The 26,315-nt window shown below is 37.9% G+C and overlaps 1 protein-coding gene across 13 annotated transcripts in view; it reads left to right on the forward strand.

The window, feature by feature from the left end:
- Nucleotides 1-26,315, forward strand: part of ATE1 (arginyltransferase 1) — a 185,873-nt gene that overhangs the window by 133,441 nt on the left and 26,117 nt on the right. For 11 of the 13 annotated variants that reach the window (XM_021943749.2, XM_009215509.2, XM_021943750.2 and 8 more), the window contains one exon: nt 2,136-2,256. In XM_021943749.2, coding sequence (XP_021799441.1) covers nt 2,136-2,256 — 121 coding nt within the window. Of the gene's footprint in view, nt 1-2,135; nt 2,257-10,253; nt 13,626-26,315 lie in introns of those variants that run through there. The other 2 variants (XM_021943756.2, XM_021943754.2) reach the window with 2 other exon arrangements.

Consider the following 26,315-nt stretch of genomic DNA (forward strand, 5'->3'; position numbering starts at 1 on the left):
CTCCTAATTCTGTGTTTGAATATTAATGTTAGATGCGTCTGTAGACCACCTGGAGCTGCCGCCTGTAGAAGGCCTTCTACTGCTGTAGGGCAGTGAGGCAGCAACAGTGCAGTGAGCACTCCGGGAAAACTGAGTCAGAGACCTGACTTCTGGTCTTCACCCTGTTATCTGCTCCTATTGGAATAGAACAAAACTCTCCCTCTTATCCAGCAAGCCTCCCATTTCATCTAGAAGAAAATTCCAAACATGTGGCTGTTGCCCAGAATGTCTCCCAGAATCTGATTCCAACCCCACTGTTCCATCCCTGTGGTGCCATTTCCTGTTCCTTAGAGTTTTCTGCTTGGCCCAACTGTGTGTCTTTGTTTGTGCTGTTCCCTTTATCTAGATTGTTCTCATTCTTTTCATCCTACCCTAGGCTTAATTCAGTCAGTCTTTTAAGTCCTCAGTAAAACCCCATATCCTCCTTGAACCCTCTCCCATCCACTCAAACAGGAAGGAATGTTCCCTCACATTTTGTCGATGTATAGCCTCCCTCGTTGACTTCCAGACTTCTGAATGCTTTGTGGGCTGCTAGGGCGTGGTGTTCATTTTATATCTATGTTTCGTATGGTGACTCACACAGCACCTGGTATAGAGCCTTTCTGTCGTAAAGCATCACTGCCGAACTCTTAAGCTGTATTCTTTGTAATGAGTTTTGCACTGGTGTTTTTCAAACTCTGTGGTGTGACCCATTTGTTGCTTGTAAAAGCAGTTTTGGTGGTTCATGAGCAGCATTTTTAGAAAAATGAAATAAAGTAGACTAGAACATAACATGGGTAAGCATTGTATGCTAAAAGGTTTGTTTCTGGTTTTATGTTTGCAAATATGTTTACTAGGCTGTGATATAGAATGTATTTTGTACTATGGGTTGTAGTAAAAAAAAAATTGAAAAACACTATACTAGATTTTAACCTCTATGATGAATTTTAAAATTTAGAGGAGAGACACTTGGAATTTTAAATAAGCCCAAAGAATACAAAACCTTGATAGTTATGAAAATTTTCACAAAATGCTTTCACATAATTTATATCATCTTCATTATCCCCATTAAGTGAATGATTTTTTTTCTTCAGCATGTATTGTATAGTCTTTGTGTTAGATTTGAGGTGTATAATTGGATTATAAAAATATAAATCGGCCAGGCACAGTGGCTCATGCCTGTAATCCCAGCACTTTGGGAGACTGAGGTGGGCGGATCACCTGAGGTCAGGAGTTCGAGACCAGCCTGGCCAACATGGTGAACCCCCCCCCACCACCAAAAATACAAAAATTAGCCTGGCGTGGTGGCATACACCTGTAATACCAGCTACTCGGGAGGCTGAGACAGGAGAATCCCTTGAAACTAGGAGGCAGAGGTTGCATGAGCCAAGATTGCACCACTGCACTTTAGCCTGGGTAACAGAGCAAGACTCTGTCTCAAAAAAAAAAAAAAAAAAAAAAAAAAAAAAAAAGGTATATATATAAAATTTTTAAATGGGATTTTTGAAGAAAGTTTAGTGGATTATCAGATGTTTGCCTGAAACTTCTGTTTCTTAAGCTTCTCTATATTATATATTATCAATTTAGATTGCTTATAGTAGAAGTATAGTGATAAGACAGTACTTTCTACATTAGAACAGAATGAATATTGTCAACTGAGTCTACAAATCAAAAATTAAAAAATTTGTCATTAAGGATACTGAAATTCTATGTTGAAAAATAAGTTCACTTTATATAGTACTCTAATACATGAAAAGAAATTTCTTTGTTAATTAACTAGTATTTAAAAGACAACTTAATTTTGAAACTGATTATTCTCAGTCAGCTCAGCAAGAATCACATTAAATATTTCTTCTAAAAGGGAGTAAAACCTCAAATTTTCCAAATCAACACAGGCATCCTAAGTGTGGTGGTTAACTTTCAGAGAGCCTTGAGTCAGACGTGCTTTCCTGAGATGGGAAAGCTATCAGCTACAGGGTTGCTTAGTATTTACAGTAAAACAGTTTCTGATTGACTTTTAAGTTTTTGCTTTAAACCTTTCCTAGATCCCTGGTCCCTTTATCTCTGGCGTTGCTATGTTAATAATGCCTGTGCCTTTTTCCTTCACCTTTCTTCAGGGTCAGTATAGACCTTCTGATTTGCTGTGCCCCGAGACATATGTTTGGGTCCCCATTGAGCAATGCCTGCCCTCACTTGAAAACTCCAAGTACTGCCGTTTCAACCAGGACCCAGAAGCAGGTAAGTTTGGAGCTGAGCTCAGCTGGAAATCATTGGCTTTGTTTTTATGATCCATGTGTGTGTGACTGTGGCTGTGGCTGTTAACAAGATCCAGGTAGCTTTGTATATATTATAGAGCATGCTGTGCATGAGTGTGTGTGTGTGTGTGTGTGTGTGTATAAGATAGAGGAAGACTTTGCACATGCACACAAACTCACACTCACAGTTTGGCACAAAATTAAGAAACCTCATGTGCTCGTGCCACTTACTGACCTGGCTTCTCCCATTAGGTTAGTTTTTATATGCTTTGAGGGGCTGATATCAATATCCATATCTTTTCCAACTATCACAGTGCCTAAAAATTGACTTCTAGTTGGATTATTTAGTCAGTGTAGAGGAGACAGATATATTGACCAACTGGACAGAATAAAGTTGTAGAATGGTTTCATGGAGGCAAACAGACTGTAATGGATTTTGTGACAATACTTTTTTGACTTTCTTCTTATCTCTGGTGTACCCCTCCAGTATAGTCCCAGCTGTATTTTGTTCCCCATTGTTCCATTTTCGGTGTTCTGTGTACTAAGAGTATATACAGACATTGAAAGTATATCCCTGGCTGGGTGCAGTGGCTCATGCCTATAATCCCAGCACTGTGGGAGGCCGAGGCAGGCAGATCACCTGAGGTCAGGAGTTCGAGACCAGCCCGGCCAACATGGTGAAACCCCTTTTCTACTAAAAATACAAAAATTGGCCAGGCTTGATGGTTGGTGCCTGTTATCTCAGCTAGTCAGGAGATTGAGGCAGGAGAATCGCTTGAACCCGGGAGGTGGAGGTTGCAGTGGGCCAAGATTGCGCCATTACACTTCAGCTTGGGCAACAGTCTTAAGACTCTGTCTCAAAAAAAAAAAAAAGTATAGCCCTGGAGTTAGGCTTCCTGGATTCAAATCCCGGCTTCATGATCAGCTGGTAAACTGTATGCCCTTAGGCAATTTAATAATCTCCCTGGTCTCAGATTTCTCACTTTTAAAATGGAGATAATAATAGGATCTACCTTATTGAGCTGTAATGAGGATTAAAATGAGATAAACATGCTAAGAACAGCCCCCATTACTGTTTTTTGGTGGTCACTTGCCAAATTAGAATGCTGCATCCCATATCTGCCACAGGCTTTTGTCTGCATTTACTTTTATTTACTGTGATCTCTCTCTCTGCAAAATCGTGCAGTTTTGTTTACCTCCCTGTAGTCTAAGTACCACTCACAGTTCAAAGCAGCACTCCTCCACACAGCCCTCGTAGTCCTCCCGGCTTTCAGCCATGGCTTTGTAAGACAGTCACAGGTGCTGATGCTATTGGGATGGATTGCATTAAGTTGACAGGCTTGTCTTCCCCTTAAAGTTCCTTGATATTCTCAATTGTGCTTAATTAAACTTTGAGGCCTCATAGAACCCCACCACAGAGGGAGATGCCTGATCCTTATTTCATAAGAGTATGAACATTTTTCTAGCTACCACCCGTTGTCTAAGTTTGGGAAAAAAGAAGGAAAGATCAATGGAAAGCCTGGAGGAGGAGAGAGGAGTAGATGGGGCAAAACCAAATGAAAGATAAGGGGGCAGGGAAAGGGATGCAGTAACTTCTTCAGTTCTAAGATGTGCATTTGTTTCACAAATCAGGTTTTTCGTGTAAAAAAAAAGGCTCATGTAATATATTTTGTTATCTCCTTGAAAAGCTGTTATGAAATCAAGAGTGACTCCTCCTTACACATGATGATACCTTAGAATCTGATGACGAGTGACCATAGGGACACAGATGACTCATATGTCAGGTACCCTGGCATTAGCCCCAGTTTTTCTGGATGTTTAGGTTTCTTAGAATAACCAGAGCTTTATAGTTTCCACACCTGAAATTATTAGTCAACGTCTGATCATTTCCTTCTGAGTAAAGTTACACCTCATTGATCAGATATGTTGCTTAAAAACAAATATTAAATTTGTCAATCAGTTTTGGAGTCAGGCTGAAAGCCAAAGGCAATAGGATTATAAGAGAAAGCATACACTTATCTACTCTCCTCTCTTCCCTCAAAAAAAATTTCTCCTCTAGCTTTCTTAAGGTCAGGTTAGTCCAGTCCCTATGATGAAAACTGCTGAACATCTTACTAAAAGATTTCATGTTCACATATAAAACTTTTTCTGTTTAAGTTGCATTCCAATAATATTATTATGATCCTAAATTTCTTACTCCCCAACTTATGATACCTTCGCCTTCTTTTTTTCCTTATTGATCAGTTTTAAAGGTTGCATTTCTTCTTACATAATACTTGGAGACTAAACACAAATTCTCCTTTTATTAAGTTGAAAAGATGACTGAATAATTTCTATCCATTGAATAGACATTCAAATAAACATTCATGTTAATATATTTAAAAATTATTTTCCAGAATACATACTAATGAATATGGCAAAAAATATTTAAAGTCTCATAATGACCATTTTTGTCACGAACATACTATATCCTTGTGAGCGATGAATATATTGTATGTTCTTTTCCTATAACTAGTAGGTTACATTTCTTATGGCAGTAGCTTTAGCTCTTAATCTTCATTGTTTAGAATTCATTTACAAAACTCGAGAGTAAATTTCTTTGAGAATAAGTGCTTCGAAGAAATCGAAGATCTTTTTTTCATATGCTGAATCTGTGGAACTTTCAAGAGAATATCACACACAGTTTTATCAGTATTGAATGTCACAGTCCAGACACTATTTGAAATCAGACTTATATCCTGTGGTTTTAGGAAATTAAAATGCAGTTACATGCTGGAATGTATTGAGCCTGCTGTGAAACATGGTCATTTGAGGTTTAAATGGCAATCTGTGAGAAACGGTTCTCTTCTCTGGGGCCAGTTTTACTTTTACATGACCCAAACTTTGACTCAGAAAATAGAGCTTAATATGGGCAATATTGTTGTTCATCAGCATGGTGCTTTTTTCACTAAATCTTGTTTCTCTTTCCAGCTGTTGAGTAGTTAAATTATTCTGCAAAGGCCAGTTGATCACCATAGGCTTTGGTTAAACCAAGTATGGCTTCAAGGTGTGTCAGTGGCCAGTGTTAAGGAAAATCACCTTTTCCCCCATCCTTTTGTGTACACTACTTTGTGGTACTGTGGGGGGAGGGATTGACAAGCTGCAACAACTTGGAAAATTCTGAAGAAATCCTTTTGTTCTTAGATAAGTCCTTTGTTTTTCAATGCAGGACTTCTGCCTACTTCAAAGGAAGGGGTTCAAAAGTTTCTCAAACGATTTTTAAGTAAAAGTCTGTTAGATTTTTTAAATTAATAACTGAATATGTATAGGTTTCAAAAGTTCTGTACACATTTATGTATACACATATTTATGTGTATTTTTTAAAAAACTAAAGAATATTCTGCATCCTTACGTTATCATTTTTACTTAATACTTTGTGTTAACTTCTTACTTTTGATAAGGTAGAAACTTGCTTTCCGTAAAAAACAATTTGACCATTAATTTGGTCATAAGAAAACAAACGCTGCTACTGTGTGATACACAGTGTCTAATACAGATTTTTTTTTTTTTTTTTTTTTTTTGAGGCCAGGCTGGTGTGGTCTTGGCTCACTACAGCCTCTGCCTCCAGGGCTCAAACGATCCTCCTGCCTCAGCCTCTTGAGTAGCTGGGACTACAGGTACACATCACCATGCCTGGCTAATTTTGGTATTTTTTGTAGAGGTGGAGTTTTGCCACGTTGCATAGGCTTGTCTTGAACTCCTGGACTCAAGCGATTCACTCACCTTGGCCTCTGAAAGTGCAAGATTATAGGCGTGAACCACCGTGCCCAGCCAATACACATATCTTACAGAAAAGCGTTGTTATTTTTTGTAATATTTTGTAATTAGTTTAGAACCATAGTAGATAAAACTATGATTTGATTTGACTCTTAATGTTATGCAAACATCATATTATCATTGGTAGTAAAATCCTTGGTTCCAGATTTACAAAAAAAAAAAAAACTTTCTTGAGCATATGCTGTTTCCCAGGCACTATACTATGATTTCCCCGTTACTCATTTTATCCTGAAAACATAGTTGAACATTTCGTATTGACCTCTCAAATATTTTTTGTCACAAAAGTAACAGGTAGCATTTGTTTTAATCAGGATAAAAAATAATTTAAATTCAAATACTGCTCTATACTTTTTGTAAGACTTATTTTTAGTATTCATTTTAAGGGGGCTAATAAGAATAATTTTTATTTCTATATGTAATTATAGTAGGATATATATTTTACCAGAGTAGTTTACATTTCATTCTGTTCTATACATTGAAATACTTGCAAAAATCTTAGTTTATTTTTAATGTAGCTAAATCATTCATTATTAATAAGGATGTCAAATTTAAATTTGCTGCAAAGAACTAGTCCCTAAACATGATTTAGTGCTTTATCCATTTACCCAGGATAGTGAATTTCTAACACACCTCAATTCTTCCCAGCTGTTGCTGAAAATCTAAACTAACATAAAGAAGCTTGTACCTGGTGTGATCCTGAAACTCTGAGCTTCTCGTCTGTATTGTGGTTTTGCTGTTAAAAGGCCTCTTTCTTTTCTCCTCTCTCTACTCTGTCCATCATTCTTGCTGGCATGATACCCTGGCCAGCAAGGTTTTATACTTTCAGCATTTTGTTTTATACTTTCATAGTTTCTCTATCATATGCCCACAGAGAAAGTAAGTCCCACTCTGACCTTGACTGTCTGTGGAAGAACCAGGTTCAGGAAGCACGCCGTCCTGCATTCATTTGCCTGTTTCTCCAAGCCTGGCACCACTTCCCGAGTGCTGTATTGATGGACCCTCAAAAGGGTATACCTAAGCCAAGCTGTCATTTTCATCACGGGGAAACAGTGCCTAGTGAGAAAGCAACTTCCTCGGGCGCCTTACAAAGGTGCTGCAGTAATAACTCATGACTAAGGAGACAGTGTCTTTCCTAATTATTTTAGATGCAGAATTCAGCTTTTTTTTTTTTTTTTAATACTTCTGAAGGTAAAATTGTTTTCATATCTGCATTTGAGGTCGAACTACCTACTTCAAGTTGCAAAATGAATGATGTTGCTTGCTAAATACTTAATAAACATATATTCTTTGTTTCCAGTAAAGATGGTGGTGCTTGGATGTAGCCAGCTGGAAGTAGAATCACTTGTACACTATTATGTGCTATAAAGGATACCATTGAAACAAGAAAATGTCTTGGAAATTTGACTCCCAAGTTTGGTGAATCTGGAGAATGTATTTTAATATGGAAAATACGAATGTTACAGGCTTCCAATTTTTCAGTTTACTTTCTCTCCTCTTAAAAATATCACTCTATTGTATTATTACTATTTTTTTTTTCTTTTTTTGCGATGGAGTCTTGCTCTGTCACCCAGGGTGGAGTGCAGTGGCGTGATACCAGCTCACTGCAGCCTCTACCTCCTGGGTTCCAGCGATACTGCTGCCTCAGCCTCCTGGGTATCTGGGATTACAGGCGCACGCCACCACATCTGGCTAATTTTTGTATTTTTAGTAGAGATGGGGTTTCACCATGTTGGCCAGACTGGTCTCGAACTCCTGACCTCAGGTGATCCACCCGCCTCTGCCTCCCAAAGTGCTGGGATTACAGTCGTGAGCCACCGCACCTGGCCTGTATTATTACTATTTTTTTTTTTTTTTAGCCTCTTAGTCTCAAAGATACATTATACACAATTTAGTATGGTGCCAACATGACTGTTGGTTTAAAAAGATACTAGGCTTTCCTAGTTTACATGATCTTTTAGTGAAAACACTAAGAAAAAATACAGGTTTTTGCTACGATATTTGGTGTACATGACTGAAGTATAATATTTTACTTGTTTGCATTTTCTACTTGGAAATGTGGAAACTAAGATGTCTTAAGATAAACTTCAACAGTTGTTCTCATTTTAAAAGATTGCTTTAAAGCCAGTCTTGCAGAGAAATTTTAAAACATACTAGTTTATAAATTTTTACCAGCCAGTATTTGCTCAATAAGCCATGCATGAGCAGTGAGCCAATGGCTGAAACTTGTTAGAGTGCTGGCCAGACAGGTTTGAAAAGCAGACTTAAGATTTCCATTTAGCAACTAAATAATATTTCTCTAATCCCTTCCTTTTTTCTCGTAGAATAGGTTTTAAAATTTCAAAATACGTGCCAGGCAATGTGGCTCACACCTGTAATCCCAGCACTTCAGGAGGCCGGGGTGGGAGAATTGCTTGAGCCCAGGAGTTTGAGGTTACGGTGAGCTGTGATTGCACTCCTGCACCCCAGCCTGGCCAGGAGAGCAAGACCTTGTCTCAAAACCAGAAAAAAAATTTTCCTCAAACAAGCAGTTCCTTTTATGGTTACTCATTTATTTTATTTAATTCTGTAGTAAATAGTAGAAATCATTTTAGTAAGTTAAAAAATATCGTGATGCTTTAGAGCATGTCTATAAATGTTAGTTACACCTGCTTCGTGGCATCTTAGAGTTCTACTTCATTTGTTTGTATAGAAAAGTGACATTTTTTAGTATTTTAAGGGAGTTGTCCAAAATGCCAATTAAAAAATAAAAATAAAGCCCATACCAGCTATTTAAGTGCTGGTTGAACTACAGTGTTTTATTGAAAATAAGAAATCAGTTTTCAGTTTTTTTTATTTTATGTACCACTAAAAAAAACTGTGCTGCCAGGTAAACTGTGATTCCATTGGTTGGAAGATGCATATGGGTTTTTGAGCTGTCGAAGTGTATAAAAGTGAGAATCTTAATATAGCAGAACCATGGTTCAGCCTGTACACTATAATACCTGGCAAACCTGTGGAGTGTTTAGGTTACTTGGTTTTTCTATTTCAGGAGCTTTATAACATCTTAATTCTAAGCATTAAACATAATATAGATGGAGTGTGCTTTTATGTTTCAGAGTTTGAGGGTATTGAGTTCAGATACTTTTATCTAAAAATAAGATTACCACTATTGATTAATGATAATAGAGTTCTTATAATACACTGATCTAAAAACAGATACTGTACTTCTAAAATTTCGAGAAAGCATGTAACTACCTCTCAAAGATATTTTATTTTGATGAAAGTAAAAAACATAGGTATGAGCTGAGAGGAGTGTAAAAAGAAAGAAAAAATTGTAATAAACTTTTTACTGCTGTATTAAGGTTCCCTAGAGGGACAGAACTAATGGAATATATATATATATATATAAAGGGGAGTTGATTAAGTATTAGCTCACACTGTCACAGGGTCCCACAGTAGGCCGTCTGCAGGCTGAGGAGCAAGGAGAGCCAGTCCGAGTTCCGAAACTGAAGAACTGAGAGTCCGATGTTCGAGAGCAGGAAGCGTCCAGTATGGGAGAAAGATGTAGAATGGGAGGCTAGGCCAGTCTCTCTTGTCACATTTTCTGCCTGCTTATATTCTAGCCGCACTGGCAGCTGGTTAGATTGTGCCCACGCAGATGAAGTGGGTCTGCCTTTCCCGGCCCACTGACTCAAATGTTCGTCTCTCTTGGCAACACCCTCACAGACACACCCAGGATCAGTACTTTGCATCCTTCAATCCAATCAAGTTGACACTCAGTATTAACCATCACAACTACTGAAAAAGCATTAAAATTCTGTAAACATTAATGATCTTCCTGCATCCTGTTTATAAGCAAATTTGAAATTTAAAAAATTGTGTGATGTTAGAAGGCAGCAATAAATGTAGAAAATTAAAAACTTTGCTTAGCCGGTAAATTCAGTCATCTCTGACAGTTAATGAATGATTATACATTAAATAAGTATAGAAGGGGGCAAAAGATGGGTATCCTAGGATATCATCAAGCTGTTCATCAGCTTTAAAATTTCCACATTTGATTGAACATTTTCCTGCCTTGTGAATTATCTGTAAATATTTTTTAACTGTGGCTTTATAGAAACACAACGTTGAATCATTAGCTTAACTGAGAAAAATTCTTAAAGGATACTTGATGCTATATTTTAGAAACCACATTATTTGACATTCAATACACTGTCTACTAGTAATGGGAACAGCTGACTCGCAGACAGACATAACAGTCGAAGAATTAAATCATTCACACCCAACTTCATAGAAGAATGGAGTCTCTGCATTTTTTTTTCCTGCAAGGTATTTTTAAACTATTTAGATTCTTTTTTGTGGATGTTAATACTTGGTCTCTTTGCAGAAAAATAAGCTATAACCTGAAGGTATGTGAAGTTCTGTTTATTTTATAGTGTTCTTTTATGTCATGCTAGCAAAATGTTTTTAATATAAATATGGAAACTGGGATAAGATTCTTCTTCTTGTAAGAAACGTATTTTCCTAACTGGCATTCGTTTGAAATAGATATCATTCAAAGGAAACGGCTTGTTCATGCTTCTGTGCATCATTCACTGGTAATATGAAATCTGTCTGAAAATAAGAAGGGCATGTTGACAATAGGGAAAGAATTAAAGTTTCTGCTTTACTAACCCCTGTCAAAAAAGGAAAACCAGAGTAAAGTTCTGAGCTCTTCTCATGTTAAGGAGACTTTCTTAGCTTAGTTTCTGTCCAAAAGCAGATCCTGCAACATGGTCTTCCATTCAAGTTATTTATTTGGGAAATGGTCCCTTGGAACAGGAGTAGGGTCTAGGGAGAATAAACTGGGAAGGAGGAAAAGTCAGTAGAAGGATGTGTTATTGTGTGATCCATCACCCTAAGGACTGGAGCTCAGTCCTTTTGAGACACCTGGTGTACATCTGAGGGGCCAAAGGAAGAAGGACTTATCTGCTGGCTTCCATTTTCCACTGGTTGATGGTATCCCATTGAGTGTTAATGCCTCTGCACTTGAGTGTGTGCGTGACAAATACAGAGCAGGCTCCTACATGTATACCAGCCTGCTGCATCAGAAAGGCAGGAAGCAAGAGAGACAGACCTTGCCTACGTGCCTACCTGTCTTTACAGGACGTCTCCATAGTCGTGGCATGAGTCAGAAGTGAGGCTAAGGGGATGAAAGGCAATGCCCAAGAGGTATCTAATACAGAAAAAAAAAGTGCAGACTGATGTAACATGTTGCCTCATGTCAGTTGATCATGTCAGTTGCATGGGGCCAAGAAGAGTAAGGACCCAAAACATGGGAAGGTATTAGACTCTAAAAAAAACAAATGAAAAGCTAGCTTAATTTGAAAAAGAGGAGCCAACCAAAAGTAGAAACATTAATTTAAAGAATTCATAAATGCATTCACTCAGCATGTATTTACTGAGCCAAGTATTAAGCTAATGGGAGGTGCCAGCCCTCAGGGAACCTAGTGGAGATGACAGACAGTCAAGCACACTCAGTCAAGTGTGATAAGCAGCATGTGGGAGAAAGAAGAGGCAGTGAGTCCCCATAGGAGGGTCCTCATTCCAGAATTTGACGGGGTATAGGAGGTCAGGGAAATCTGCTCAGATGAAGTGGCCTAAGTGAAGATTTCAACAGAGGTTGGAACACAAGCACCAAGTGCTCTAGGTAGAGAAGAACATATTCAGAAGGCCTGGTGGCAAAGAGTGCAGCTGGACTTTAGAGCAGACCAGATGCAGCTGGCTAGTAAAGTGTTTTGTAAATCATGATAAGGAGTTGAGATTTTTATCCTGAAGGTAATGGAAGGCCATGAAGAGGTCGTAAGCACTAGTGGGCATTGGCAGATGTGTTCTTTGGCTCCACGTTGTGGAGAAAGGGTAGGAATTGGTTAAGAGCAGAATTAAGAAGGATTTGCATGCAGTAATCTGAGCAAAAGATGATGATGGTCTGATGGACCAAGGTGATGGCAGTGAGTAATGGAGAGGAAATGGATGGATGCAAAAGATAGTCAAGAGGTAGAACCCACAGAATTGGGTGATTAGTTGTGTTTGGTGATGGGGAGGGAGAGAGTTTGTGAAGAGAGTTATGTAGGTTCTGACAGAAACTTGAGTTAATGCTGACTTCTTTTCTGAAATGAGAAACAGGAGGTGGAGCAGGTTTTGCAGAGAAGAATGGTGAGTTCAGTTCTGGACGTGTGGAAATAATGGTGTTGTGAGACATCTGCTAGAGATGTCAAGGAGACAGTTGGACATGTAGGTCTGAAACTCTGATGAAATCTGGGAAGGAGCCACTAATCTGGGAGACGTGGCCATGAGTGGCAGCCCTAAGAGTGAGTGAGATTGCCTTCTGGAGTGAAGAGCAGAGGACAGCCCCAAGGGCCCAGCATATAATGACTGAGCAGATGAAGAATTCCACTGGAGGCCAGAGAGGGAAGAGGAAGCCCAGAGTGTGGAATCAAGAAAGCCACAGAAAGCATTTTCCAGAAGCAGGAGGCAGTGACAGTATCAGATTCTGCTGAGAGGACCTGAGAAACATCCTTTGACAATCTTGGTGAAGATCTGTTTTAGTTTTAGTGGGACTAGAATCGTGGCTTAAAACTAGAGTGAAAGTTAAGAAAGCTGCCATAATGAAACTTGATTTTGAAGACACTGGCTAGAGCGGTAAGTCTAATGGAGGAAGGGGATGAGAGGTTTGAGCATTTTCAGAAACTGATGGAGGTCAGGGAAAGGAAACAGTAAAGATGTAGAAGAAAGATGAAAACACATCGGGGTCTCTGAGAAGGAATGTAGCATGAGAAAGATCAAGAACACAGATAGGAAGATTAGCTTTAGAGAGAAAGACCCTTCCTGTCTTAGGAGAGGATGAGGAAATGCTCAATGGGAGTGAAGAGAAATACGTTGGTGTGAGCACTTTCTCGCTTGTTGCCTTTTCTCTTTCCATTGAAGCAGGCGCTGGTGAGGAGAGAGGTAAGGGATTTGAACAGGTGTGTTACGTAGCTGCTGAGAAGAATGAGAGATGGAGCTGATGGCCAGGCCTGGTTAAGACTGGTGGGAATGAGATCGATGTAGATGTGACGCTTCTTCAGCAGCCTGGCTTTTCCAGGGTTGGGAACTTACTAGGCCATTGCAGGGAAAGAGCAAATATTGAAGACTTAGGACAGAAATCGTTCTGAATTCAGTTAGGAAGGAACTAAAGAGAGGATAAATGTGCCAAGATAACATAGAAAGGTCAAAGAATTGGAGAACTAGAGTAGTAGGGTATGTGAACAAGCTGAAAGGATAGGAAATGGTGTTGAGAGCGAGTGTCTGGTTTTACTATTTCAGAGGTATGACAAGATGTGGCCATGGTATTGGGAAGCTAACTTAGGATTAAAGTGAAAGTCATTGAAGAAGACTGAGATAGCCAAGACAACATCCACGTTACTTAGCAAAAGCAGGCCATTACTGGGCGCAGTGGCTCATGTGAACTTGTAATCCCAGCACCTTGGGAGACAGAGGCAGGCGGATCGCCTGTGGTCAGGAGTTCAAGACCAGCCTGCCCAACATGATGCAGTAGAGACCCTGTCTCTACTGAAAAATACAAAAATTAGCCAGGCGTGGTGGTGTGCACCTGTAATCCCAGCTACTTGGGAGGCTGAGGCAGGAGAGTCGCTTGAACCCAGGAGGTGGAGGCTGCAGTGAGCTGATGTCACTCCACTGCAGAGGAAGCCTAGAGCGTGGGATCAGCTCCAGCCTGGGCGACAGAGCAGGGCAGGACAACGTCTCAAAAAAAAAAAAAAGCTTGACGCATCTGGAGGTTTTTGTTTCTTGGCGTCATTTAGGTGTAAGAATGGTAATGTCCAGAATGATGATCCTTTTCATTTACCACACGGTTCTGATGCTGCCAACCCCCAGTAAACATAAAGAAGCATGAAGTGCCTCGTTTGTATCAATATATTATGGAGAATAAGTAGAATACAGGTTTTTAGAGAAAGATACTTTTTGATTCATGTGATCCTTAGGGCGTTAAATACGATGCAGTTCATTATTTTTTGTTATTCTATTTAAAAGAAAATGACAGTAAGATGATTTCATACCCCACTAAAAGGTCACAGCCTACAATGGAAAGACACTGGTTGTCTCAACTTTTAAAGCTGTGTGTTAGGTTTCCCAATTTGTGGGTGTATGGTTATTAACTGTTAAACGTGAGGTTTTCAGTGCCCATGAACATGATTTTCCTTTGCAGGAAAGATGATTCAAGGTTTCCTTTAATTTTAGAAATTAGTATTCAGCTCATTAAAGTAACAATCTATTAGAGTAACATCTGTTTCTTCTTTAAAGGTTTAAATGCAAATTACAGTTCTTATTTTCAATGTATAAGTCTTGCAAATTTTAGCAATTATTTTTAAGGAGACTTTGAATAATGTTTGCGTTTATGAAATCCCGATTAAATTTCTTTAAACATTTTAAGCTTCTTTTACAAACTTAATGTATTCAGTTTCCCTCTTAATTCAATTATCTGACAAAGTATTCTTAAAAACATGATGAATTACATTTATAGACCCAATAAACCTAAATTTCTACTTAGTTTGAAATCACAAGTCTAAATCAGTTATTTACATAGCATTTCCTGTGGAATCACAAATTATTGTTTACATAGAAAATCTTCAAGAGTGCACTATCCAACTAGTGGAACTAATAAGTGAATTTTAGCAAGGTTTCAGGACATGAAAGTTAATATACAAAAACCCAGTTGTATTTGTGCATGACCAGGTGTCCCTCTGCATCACTATTTGTCTGCTCCATGAAGTTGGCATCTCTTAAAGCCAAGAGGTTTCTATGATGACTGCTTGTGTATTTCCTTAGCTCTTGAGGTCTGTCATTGATTCCTTTTTAACTCTAAAGAGATTTGAACTTGATGGAACATTTTGTCATGTTCTTAGAATCACTCAAATCTCACGGATATTGGAGTTACAGCCAGTTGAATTTTAGGTATCACTCATGACATTTTCTGATTATTCATTTACAGCTTCCAAAATTGTTCTATTCACATTAACATTATTTATACCTAATGCTTGACCATTGCTATATAATACCAGGTAACTGGAGCATGAACACTGAGTATTTTAGTGTTTAGAAATCTAAAGACACATTTTCTAGTCCTGCCAGTCATTAGCTTTGTGACTAGGCAGAACACAACTTCTCAGCCTCAGTTTCACTGTATGTGAAGTGGGAAATTCAGACTACGTAAGTTAAGATTCTAGTATGTTTTATGACCTCTGAATCTTTAAGATTCCTTTGTGAGAATCAAACTACTTAAAAGCTAGAATGCATTACACAAATGTAAGATGTATAATTCCAGAGCACCCAAGTTAGTGCGTACCTAACTGTTTTCCGTAACTGTGCTGAATTTCGCCACACTGCCCTTTCATCCACCTTCTCTCTTCCTCACTGTTGTGATCAGAAGATGGAAGTTGCAGTTTTAGGTGAGGTCATGCCTAGAATAGTGTTTTCCAAACTCTCAACTGTAGTCCCCTGTAAGACATGCATTTTACGTTGACATATAATACTCGCTTTCATGTGTCTATGCACACATGTGCATGCGTTCACACGCACACAGCTGAAACAAAAATGTGCTAAACAGTACTCACCCACACTCATGTGGTATACTGTGGTATTTTTTAATCTGTTCTAGTTTTTAATTTTTAAAAGAAATGCTGGTCACAGCCCATTACATGAATTTCATGCCTAGGACCACTCACAATTTGACAAACACGAGCCTGGGAGAACTTGTGGGAAGGATTCTCACTCCAGTTCTGCCATGAATTCTATTTTAGTGATATGGTAGTGGTAGCACTGATTAATATGTATTGATCGAAGCATTTTGCTAAAGGGTTATCATGTATCATCTTATTTCATCTTCACGATGACCCTGTTGCTTTTCTGTCTGAATAAATATTCATGAGACCAATGACTGATGTAGAAATAGGAGGGATTTGGGCAGGGTGGGGGGGAGGGAGGATGAAGAAGGATGGATATAAAAATACAGCTAGATAAAAGGAATAAGATCTAGTATTTGGTAGCACAATAGGGCAACTATAGTTAACAGTAATTTATTGTACATTTCAGATTAACTGGAAGAGTGGAATTGGAATGTTCCTAACACAAAGAAATAAGTGTTTGAGGTGCTGGTGTCCCAATTACCCTGACTGTCATTACACATTGTATGTGTGTATCAAAATATGACATGTACCCCTTTATGGGTATGTACAAGTATTGTTAGGCATCTGCAACTAATATATGCACATTACAACTATGATGTGTGCATAAACAACTTTTTAATTTTTAAATGAGAAAAAATGAAATAGAAGGGATTTGGGATGGGGAAGGCGTATTAGAGTGTTCTTGCCACTGGAAGGACCTGTGTAAATGACTAACTAGACATTTCATAGCATTGGCTGGAGACAGTTCTTTGCCAAATGACAGATAGGTGCATCCAGGCTGTGGACCTGAAAGGTGAGGTCAAACTACAGAAGGTGTTGATTCAGCCAAGTTACTGTCCTGTGTGGCCATATTTGAGTGACCAGTTACTACCCTAGATACCGTCAGTGGAGGGACCTGCTTTCTTAATGCTGGTGATACTAATAAATAAAATACCAACTTTGCACATAGCTTGCAATTTGTGTTGTATTCTTATTATGTATACACACATATTAGTTGTGGGTGAGAAACATCACTTATAAATTGGTGAGAGGACAGATTGGCTCTTTTCCTCCTCTCCTCTTCTACAGTAGATTTAAACTTAGAGCTTAGCACAGATCTTTTTGTTCTTTTTTTTTTTTTCTTTTTTAACTTTAAATTCTAGGATGCGCAGATGTGCAGATTGGTTACTTAGGTATACACGTGCCGTGATGGTTTGCTGCACCTATCAGCCCTTCAACTAGGTTTTAAGCCCCTCATGCAGTAGGTATTTGTCCTAATGCTCTCCCTCCCCTTGCCCCCCCCCCCCCGACAGGCTTTATGTTCTTATAAAGGGCTTACTATCTGTATTAGTTAAGATTTTAATATTTTGTATATTTTATTGGGGTCAAATTTTGTAGTTTTATTGGTCAACCACATCCAAAGATTATGTCCTCAACTAGATACGTAACTGAAAACTATCCAAAACAAAACAAAATTCTGTTCTGTAGTATTATACAATATCGTTTATCTATTTTAGGAAACTACACAACTGTGTACAGTATTTTAAAAATAACTCTTTGCTTTTGTTTCCTTTACAATGTAACTGTCTTTGTCTGCCAAGTGTCTGGTTTCTCCATGTGTGTCTGCCTTTTGAGAAAGGTGTGACCTTAGAGACTTGCGTTTGGGCACATTCTAGCCTGAAATACTATGCTTTTTTATTTTGTAATATAGTCAAAGATGCATTTGAGTGTGTCAGGGAAATTTCAAATTAATTCTTTTTTTTTTTTTTTTTAACCTTCGTTTTTGGGGGGGTCATTTAATTGTAAGTTGCACAGATAATTTCATCAGCACAGATATTTCCTGGATGAGCCCACAGCAGAAAAGTTTATTTATTTATTTATTTATTTATTTATTTTTTTTGAGACGGAGTCTCGCTCTGCCGCCCAGGCTGGAGTGCAGTGGCCGGATCTCAGCTCACTGCAAGCTCCGCCTCCCGGGTTTACGCCATTCTCCTGCCTCAGCCTCCGGAGTAGCTGGGACTACAGGCGCCCGCCACCTCGCCCAGCTAGTTTTTTGTATTTTTTAGTAGAGACGGGGTTTCACCGTGTTCGCCAGGATGGTCTTGATCTCCTAACCTCGTGATCCGCCCGTCTCAGCCTCCCAAAGTGCTGGGATTACAGGCTTGAGCCACCGCGCCCGGCCAAAAAGTTTAAATACAGGAATCTGAGCCTTGATGTCAGGAACTTTGAGTTCTGATTTTACATATAGATCTAAGTTCCCTCAGTAAAGAACACAGTTTCTATCTCTTCCAGAGTAAGTTGTGAAGTGTGATGATTGCTGAAGAAAGAATGTAATGAACTTGCTCTGTAAAGCTCTGTAATAATACTAGAGCTGTTTGAACTTCCTCGTTGGCATTTTTCTCACCTGCCATCTGTACTGACCTTGTAAATCCAGAGCAAATGATTGCTCGTATGAGAGCTTTGATCTTCATTTTAAAGTAATGAGATAGAATTCCTCAAACCTCAAATTAAACCAAAATTTTTTTTTCTAGGTTAATGACATTGTTTAATTTTCTGACCTTGACCTGTGCAAACTTTGAAGTTAAGAGAGTATTGGGGAGGAAGGGGGATTAGATACCATGGTATATTAACTGAATGTAAATAAGTATATTTGAAGTAGCTTACCAAATTGGCATAATCATTTAAAATAATGTGTTTTTAAAAGTTGCATGCAGTCCAGTGATTATAAATTGAACTGTATTTTAATGTCTCTTTTTAAAAAAATCCTGTTCAAGAATCCATTATTGCGTATCCGTTGATAAACAAAGGCTCTTTTGCAACGAAGCTGATCAACCACTGTGTTATATTATCATTTTTAAAATTAGGGTTTTGGAATATGTTTTCTTAAAACATTTAAACTGCATTCAAGATAACAAGAAAAAGTAGAAGTACCATTTAGTTCATGTTCACGTTTTGAATTTGCTGGTGTTTCTAGAGTTTGCTTTTGGAGCATAGTCCTGACTTTGTAGAAACTACAGCCATTTCATAACTACATACTTGAAAGTATTTTTGGAAACAAATAATGCCTTAAAATTGTGATTTTTTCAAGAAGAAGGGAGTATGCAGAATGGAAAAAGCCGTGCTTTATGGTACTGTTTTGTTTCTAGTCACAATGCTATGTTTTTCAAAATACACTCAAGGAATAGTTGATATTTTAAAAAATATTTAACAGAAATGTTTGAATTAAAAGGACTGTGCAGTACTGCTATATATAGGACCTTCTGAATCTGTAGTTTTTTATTACTGTTATATAATAGATTCAAGACTCTAAAAAAAAGTCCCTGGATGTAAGAAGAGTTCGTAAAGATTTGTTTTAAATGCCCCAAAGCTGGAATTTACTTAAAGTCTCAACTTTTAGGGACTTGTGAATAAATCATGTAAGCTGAGCATTGTGAAGACAGGGACTCGGTTTCTGTGTCAAACTCTGTTAGAACTGATAGGAGACCCAGGAGAGAGTCCCAAGATTGGCCTGGAACAAAGCAATTGTTTTTACTGCTGTTACTGTCCAGAGTTTCACTGTATTGAGGATACAATTTTGCCCTACTGACTTGGTTGCCCGTTACCTTGCTTATTGAATGACAAGAAGGGTGTTTGAATATTTTTATGATAGTGTTCCCTACACCTTTTCATTGTTTAAACATTGCTTCAAAGTACACATGAAAAGCATAGAGTAATGAAATGAAAATGAAAACCAAGAGCATTAGGTCATTTGGGGAGATTTAAATCAGCAGGTAACGAATGGATTCCATTATAAGCAAATGTAAACTAACAAAAGCAGAAAGCACGGCAGAAGCTCTGAAGTGCATGGTACATTCCATTGGACTGGTAGCACAAAAAAGAGAGTGGGACGGTCCAATAAAGATAAAAGCAAAACACCAAAACCTGAGTAGCTCTAAGAGTTTAAAGAAAACATTCCTTCCTCTGAGCAGGAACATAGCAAAGCTTATTCTCTTTGGAACTTTTTGTGTAACACCTTAGAGAGAGAAGTTTGCTTTGTAGAAGTGGATTGCATGTTCCAACCTAGTAGTCAAAGAGAATGGAATCAGAAATCTTAGTTGATTATGCACATTGAATTTGGACTATTAACCAACAAGTTTTTTAAATAGCAGCAAAGCAGTTTGTAGTTCATGGCTATCTCAAAAGTATCTGTAAATTCTGCTTAAGTGGTTGACTTTGGCCGTGACTTATTATCGGGTTTGGGCCCAAATTCCACTCACCATACAAATCATCAGTTGAGCTTTAGCAGTTACTGAAAGATCTGGAGCTTGGGTATGGAGCATGAAGTGTCTGTTTCTGGAACCCTAGCCTCTCTGGAGAAGCCAACACAGACTACTTCAGCTGCGAGGCATGAGACAGGGCCTTTCATTCCAAAAAGTCTCGGGCATTTTTGATGGGTCCCTTGCATTAGCATCGCTTTCTTACATTTTATTGTGGTTAATTAACAAGAGTTTTGTGAAGATTCGAAATAATACCTTTCTTGTTCTAAATAAAAGTGGATCAACACAGCACAGTTTAAAGTGATCATGACTTGATTAATTTCAACATTTATAACACATTCAGAAATGAAGAAAAATAATCCAAGAATGTTTTAATTTGAGAATTCAGACATTGAGTAATAAACATGTGGTACTAATTAACAAGAAAGTTGATAAAAGCGGGTCATTGGCCCTGCAGATGTCTTCTGTAGCTTGTCTCCAAAGAACATGAAATGAAGATCATCACCACAAACCACAGACATTTATTGGATGCCTGCTTGGCGCTGTATTCTTGTGTTTGTATCCCTGATGTCTGGGGAATGTGGTGTCTGGGCAGTGGGGGTATACAAAGTATAAAATTCTGTTCCAGCCCTCAAGGAGTTTACTGTCATGTTGGGAAGGCTGTCCACTTATAAAATGATAAAGAACCACAAGAATATTGTTCTCACAAATGACAGGGATTTTCTGAATTTAAAAGCACCACTTTTAAATGGTTATAGTAAAGAAGAAACTAAATTCACAATAATAGTTTACAGAAATAAAGTTGCTGAGATACGAAACTGCATTTTTCTAAGTGTGTTGACCAAAGCGTAAAATGAATGTCACGTGCATTTTCTTTGCTGTTAATTTTTTTCAAGTATTGAGCTGTTTTGCTCATTCCATTTTAGTCTCCAAATTCTGAGACCAGATAGAAATGAATGGAAATGTAAAGTCTTTGCATTTTTTAAAAAGGACCTAAGAGTTACATTTCCTCTAATTTGTTTGCATAAAAGAACTTGAAAACATTTACCATAACCATAAGCTCTGTTCATTGGCTTTTGCTCTCCTACCATTGTTTGGGATTAAAAATAAAACTAAAGTGTGTTTCATGTCTGGAGTGTGAACAAGCTTTAGGACCTTAAGATAAACTGGATAATGGCTGGTGATTCTGGGGTTAGAAGGTGAGTTTCCTTGTAGCCTTTCTTCCTAGATAAGTACTACCTATGTTCATTATTAGGCATGGTTCAGTAATTTAAACAAACTGATTATCATTATTTTGGCATTCAGAAAATCACTATTTAAAGTAGAGAGAGGCCGGGCGTAGTGGCTCACACCTGTAATCCCAGCACTTTGGGAGGCCAAAGCGGGTGGATCACGAGGTCAGGAGTTCAAGACCAGCCTGGCCAAGATCGTGAAACCCCGTCTCTACTAAAAATACAAAAATTAGCCAGGCATGGTGGCAAGCGCCTATATATAATCCCAGCTACTCGGGAGGCTAAGGTAGAGAATTGTTTGAAGCTGGGAGGTGGAGGTTGCAGTGAGCAGAGATTGCGTCACTGCACTCCAGTCTGGGCAACAAAGCGAGACTGCATCTCAAGATAAATAAATAAAGTAGAGAGAGATGGTTGTGTGTAACTTCACTTACCTCAGCTTTTTCTGACATTTTTTGAGGGATCTAATTTGGTGTTTTGTTTGTTTCTCCCCCCTGCCACCCTCCAGGCCTTGGTTTCATTCGCTCATGTGAAATGTTTCCTCTTTTAGGATTTTTTTCTGCAAGCTTTTACTGGTTAAGTACTGTTCTTGTTATAAGGCTTCAGTGTTTATATGCAAGATGTTTTAGGCATTCATTCATTCATTTAAGGTTCTTTTAAAGAATGAATGTATAAAGTATCATTTTGAAATTGTGAACAATGAAAGGTTCTAATAAGATTTTTTTTTTCCAGTTAAGGAAGTATCTTATAAATCCCCCACTTATCTTGAACAATAAGTAAGAATCAACCACAGTGAATTATTGTTTTATTAAGTCGGGTCAGACTTATTAAAGTGTGGCTTTATTGGTCAAAGAATTAGGTTCATAGCATTGTTTGAATTTTAAACCACAAAGAAGTAATTGGTCTTTAGGCTGAAAAGCAGATAGTATTAAAGAACATGGGACATAATGAAACCTGAAAATATTTTAAATTTGTACATAAAATGCTATAATTTTGCTTTTGTTTATAAAAATCAGCACGATCCTGAAATACTACCTTTGCTAATCTCAGATTATTAGGGACTTTTATGTTAAAATGACTAAACTGCAAAGATACAGCCTAGTAAAAATATCCTAAATATTTTTCTGTATTTCCTTGGTGAGTTCTCTCTTTTTCTGCATGTCTCTCAGTGTGTATACAGGGTGTGTGTGTGTGTGTGTGTGTGTGTGTGTTTCTCTCTTGTCTGTCTTATTCTTAGTGTATCAGTAGTTCATGCCTTCTTATTGTTAAGTAGTATTCCATGGCATGGATTAGTTAGATGTGTTATACTTTGTTTAACCATTCACCTGTTGAAGGACGTCTCAGTTGTTTTTCAGTTTAGGACTCTTACCAAAATAACTACTACAAACATTTGTCTTCAGATTTTTACATAAACTTGAGTTCTGATAAATGCCAGCAGTACAGTTACTGGGCTGTGTGGCAAGTATATGTTTAATATTTTAAGAAACTGGCAAACTGTTTTCCATCATGGCTGCCATTTTACATTCCCAACAGCAATGGTTGAAAGATAACACTTCTTTCATATGTTTGCCAGCATTTGGTTTTTGTTACTCCTTTTATTTTAGCTGTTCTAATGTATGTAGCGATACCTCACGATAGTCTTAATTTGGGCCTCCCAAATGGCTGATGTTGAATGTCTTTACATCTGCTTGTTTGCTGTCCACTAATCCCCATCAGTGAAATGTCTCCTCATGTTCTTTGTACATTTTCTAAATGGATTTGTTTTTATGTTGCTGAGTTATGAGAGTTGTTATATATTCCAGATATGTGTCCTTTGGTAGCTTGTCTTTTCATCATTTTGCCCAGGTTTTTCACAGAGCCAATTTCAAATTTTAATGAAGTCCAGTTATCAATTTAAAATTTTTTTTATGCATCATGCATTTGGTATTATGTCTTAAGAACTCTTCACTAAACCCTAGTTCTCAAATATTTTTCTCCTGTATTTTCTTCTAAAAAGTCTCATAATTTTACATTTTATGTTTAAATCTTTGATCCATCCATTTGGGGTTAAGTTTTGTGTAAGATGGGAAATTTAGCTATAAGTTTACTTTTTGCTGGTTGCTACCCGGTTGCTCCGGCACTAGTTGTTGGAGAAGCTCTTCTTCCTTCATGAATTACTTGTGCAACTTTGTCAAAAATTAGTTGGCCATACTTGTGTGGGGCTCTTATGGTTTCTTTGTTTTCTTTCATAGATTTATATGTCTGTCCTCCACCAATACTACACAGTCCTGATTTCTGTATCTATACTTTTAAAAGTCTTGAAATTAGGGAAAAATTAGTCTCCCATTAGTCTTTGTCAGAATTATTTTAGTTACTGTAGCTCTTTTGCCTTTCCATATAAATTTTAGAATACTCTTGCTTCTCTTTGTAAAAATTCTTACAGAGACTTTTGATAGGAATTATGTTAAATCTATATATAAATTGGAGAGAATTGACATCTTTACTATGAGCCTTTGGATCCATGAACATGGATTGTTTCTCCATTTATTTAGAGCTTTGATTTTTTTCATCAACAGTTTGTAGTTTTCAGCATGTAAGTTGACAAAGTCAAAATAAAATAAATCTCTAAATTAGTGTTTATTTAGGAATCACAGAATTGCAATTTGGGGCATACATACAGACCACGGTGGTCTTCTGTATGTCCCAGGAACAAAGAGAAGGTTGAGCATTTTATTAGAAAGAGAAATGTTATGTAATGTTTTGAAGAAAAGTTCATTGACACTAGAAAAGCTTTTGGAAGCTGGCAATCTCTGATTGGTGAGCGAAAGTGGCAGGTAAAAGTGGTCTTAGAGTCACAGCAGGTCATTTCAGCAGCTATTGGTAAAACTGGTCTTAGGGCTACAGCAGGCCGTTTCAGCAGCTGGGCTTCTGGAAAATTCAATTATTGGAGCTGGTGCTATGTGCCCTGAGTGATTTTTTTCCCCCCGGCCCCTCCACTCTGACCTACTTAGGTATGACAAGAATGGCAGAATTTGTATAATCAACTTTCAGAGTCCTATACATATTCTTTTAGATTTACACCTAAGTTTTTTTTAAAAACTATAAATGGTATATTTTCATTTCAGTTTCTATGTGTTTATTGTTAGTATATTGGAATACTGTTCACCTTTTAAGTGCATTCACACTGTTTTGCATCTACAAAATTTTTACCATCTTGCAAAACAAACTCTGTGACTTAGTAGACAATAAACCTCCATTCTTCCCACCTCCAACCCCTGGCAACCACCATTCCGCTTTCTGTCTCTATAAATTTGACTTCTCTAAGTACCGAAAATGAGCGATATCATACAGTCTTTTTTGTGACTGGTTTATTTCACTTAGCATAATTTCTATAAGATTCGTCCATGTTATAGCATATGTTAGAATTTTACCTCTTTTAAAGGTTGTGTGTATATATCACATTTTGTTTATCCGTTTATCCATTGGGTTGCTTCACCTTTTGGCTATTGTGAGTGATGCTGCTGTGAACGTGGGTGTACAAGTAATTATTCGTGTTCTTGCTTTGATTTCTTTTGTGTATATACCTAGAAATGAGAAAGGTGGGTCATATGGTAATGCTATTTTTAATTTCCCAAAGAACATAGCAATTGCACCATTTTACATTCCCACCAGTAGTGCACAAGAGTTCCAATTTCTCCATGTCCTCACCAACACTTACAGTAACCATCCTAATGAGTAAGAGTCGTGGGTTTGATTTACATTTCCCTAAATGATTAATGTTGATCACCTTTTCATGTGCTTATTGGCCATTTGTATATCTTCTTTGGCGAAGAAACTTCTCTAAATATTATGGATATTAATTTTATCAGGTGTGATTACAATGCAGCTAGTTTTTATGTGGTGATCTTGTATACTTTTACTTCACTGAACTTGTGTAGTTCTTGGAGGGTTGTTGAGGTTTTCTACATTATCATGTCATCTGCAGATAGAAACAGTTTTATTTCTTCCTTTAAAGTCTGTCTGCCTTTTAGTTTTTTTTCTTGCCTTATTGCACTGGCCAAAACTTCTAGTATTTTGAATAAAAATGATGAGAGGAGACACCCTTGCTTTTTTTCTGATCTTAGGGGAAAGCATTCGGTCTCTCACCTTTAAGATATTAGCTGGAGGGCTTTTGTAGATGTTTTTTATCAAGTTGAAGACGTTCCCCTCCACTCCTCGTTTTCTGAGTTTTTATCATGAGTGGTTGTTGAATTGTGTCAGGTGATTTGTCTGCTTTAAACTGTTAATATGGTGGATAGCATCGATTTGGTCTTTAATACTGAACCAGCCTCGAATTCTTGAAATAAGCCCTGCTGGTCATGGTGTATAATGCTTCTGTATGTTGCCGAGGTCAGTTTTCTAGTATTTTGTTAAGGACTTCTACATCTGTGTTCATAAGGGGATACTGGTTTTTGGTTTTCTCTTTTTGTACTGTCTTTGTCTAGTTTGGATTTCCTCCTCTTTTATTCTCTGAAAGGGGTTGTGTGGAACAGGTTTTAATTCTTTAAATGTTTGTTAGAGTTCTCCAGGCCCTTCTGGAGCATGAACAAGTGGTGGAAGCCTCATTCTCTCTATGCCATCTGGGGCTGGAGATTTTCAGATTTTTAATTATAAATTTAATTTCTTCACTCTTTATAGGGCACTTATCCATTTCATACTGGCTGAATATGGCAGTTTGTGTTTTCTGAGATTATTGTCTGGGAGGTTTTTTGTTTTTGTTTTTGTTTTGCTTTTTGTGTAGGCCGCCCCTTTCCTAGTACTTTGGCTAGAGGGAGCCACTGTTTTGGGGAGTTTTTGGTCTGTGTGTGTTGGCTTTTCAGAGTTGCCAACTTTTTCAGTGTTTTGCTTGGAATAGATGAGGCAAAAAGAAAACCCAGGGAGTTTATCACTGTGTCACTCCTCGAGTTTCAGAATCCTCAGTTGGACTACCGTCTTCTCTCACTTTTCAGAGTCTTTGTAGGGTTGTTTGATATATAACGTCCTGAGTTTCCAGTTGTACTTAGTGGGGAGGATAGGGAAAAGTAGGTCTCCCTCATCTTCCTG

This window comes from Papio anubis, chromosome 11, assembly GCF_008728515.1.
Source record: "Papio anubis isolate 15944 chromosome 11, Panubis1.0, whole genome shotgun sequence".
Lineage (NCBI taxonomy): Eukaryota > Metazoa > Chordata > Mammalia > Primates > Cercopithecidae > Papio > Papio anubis.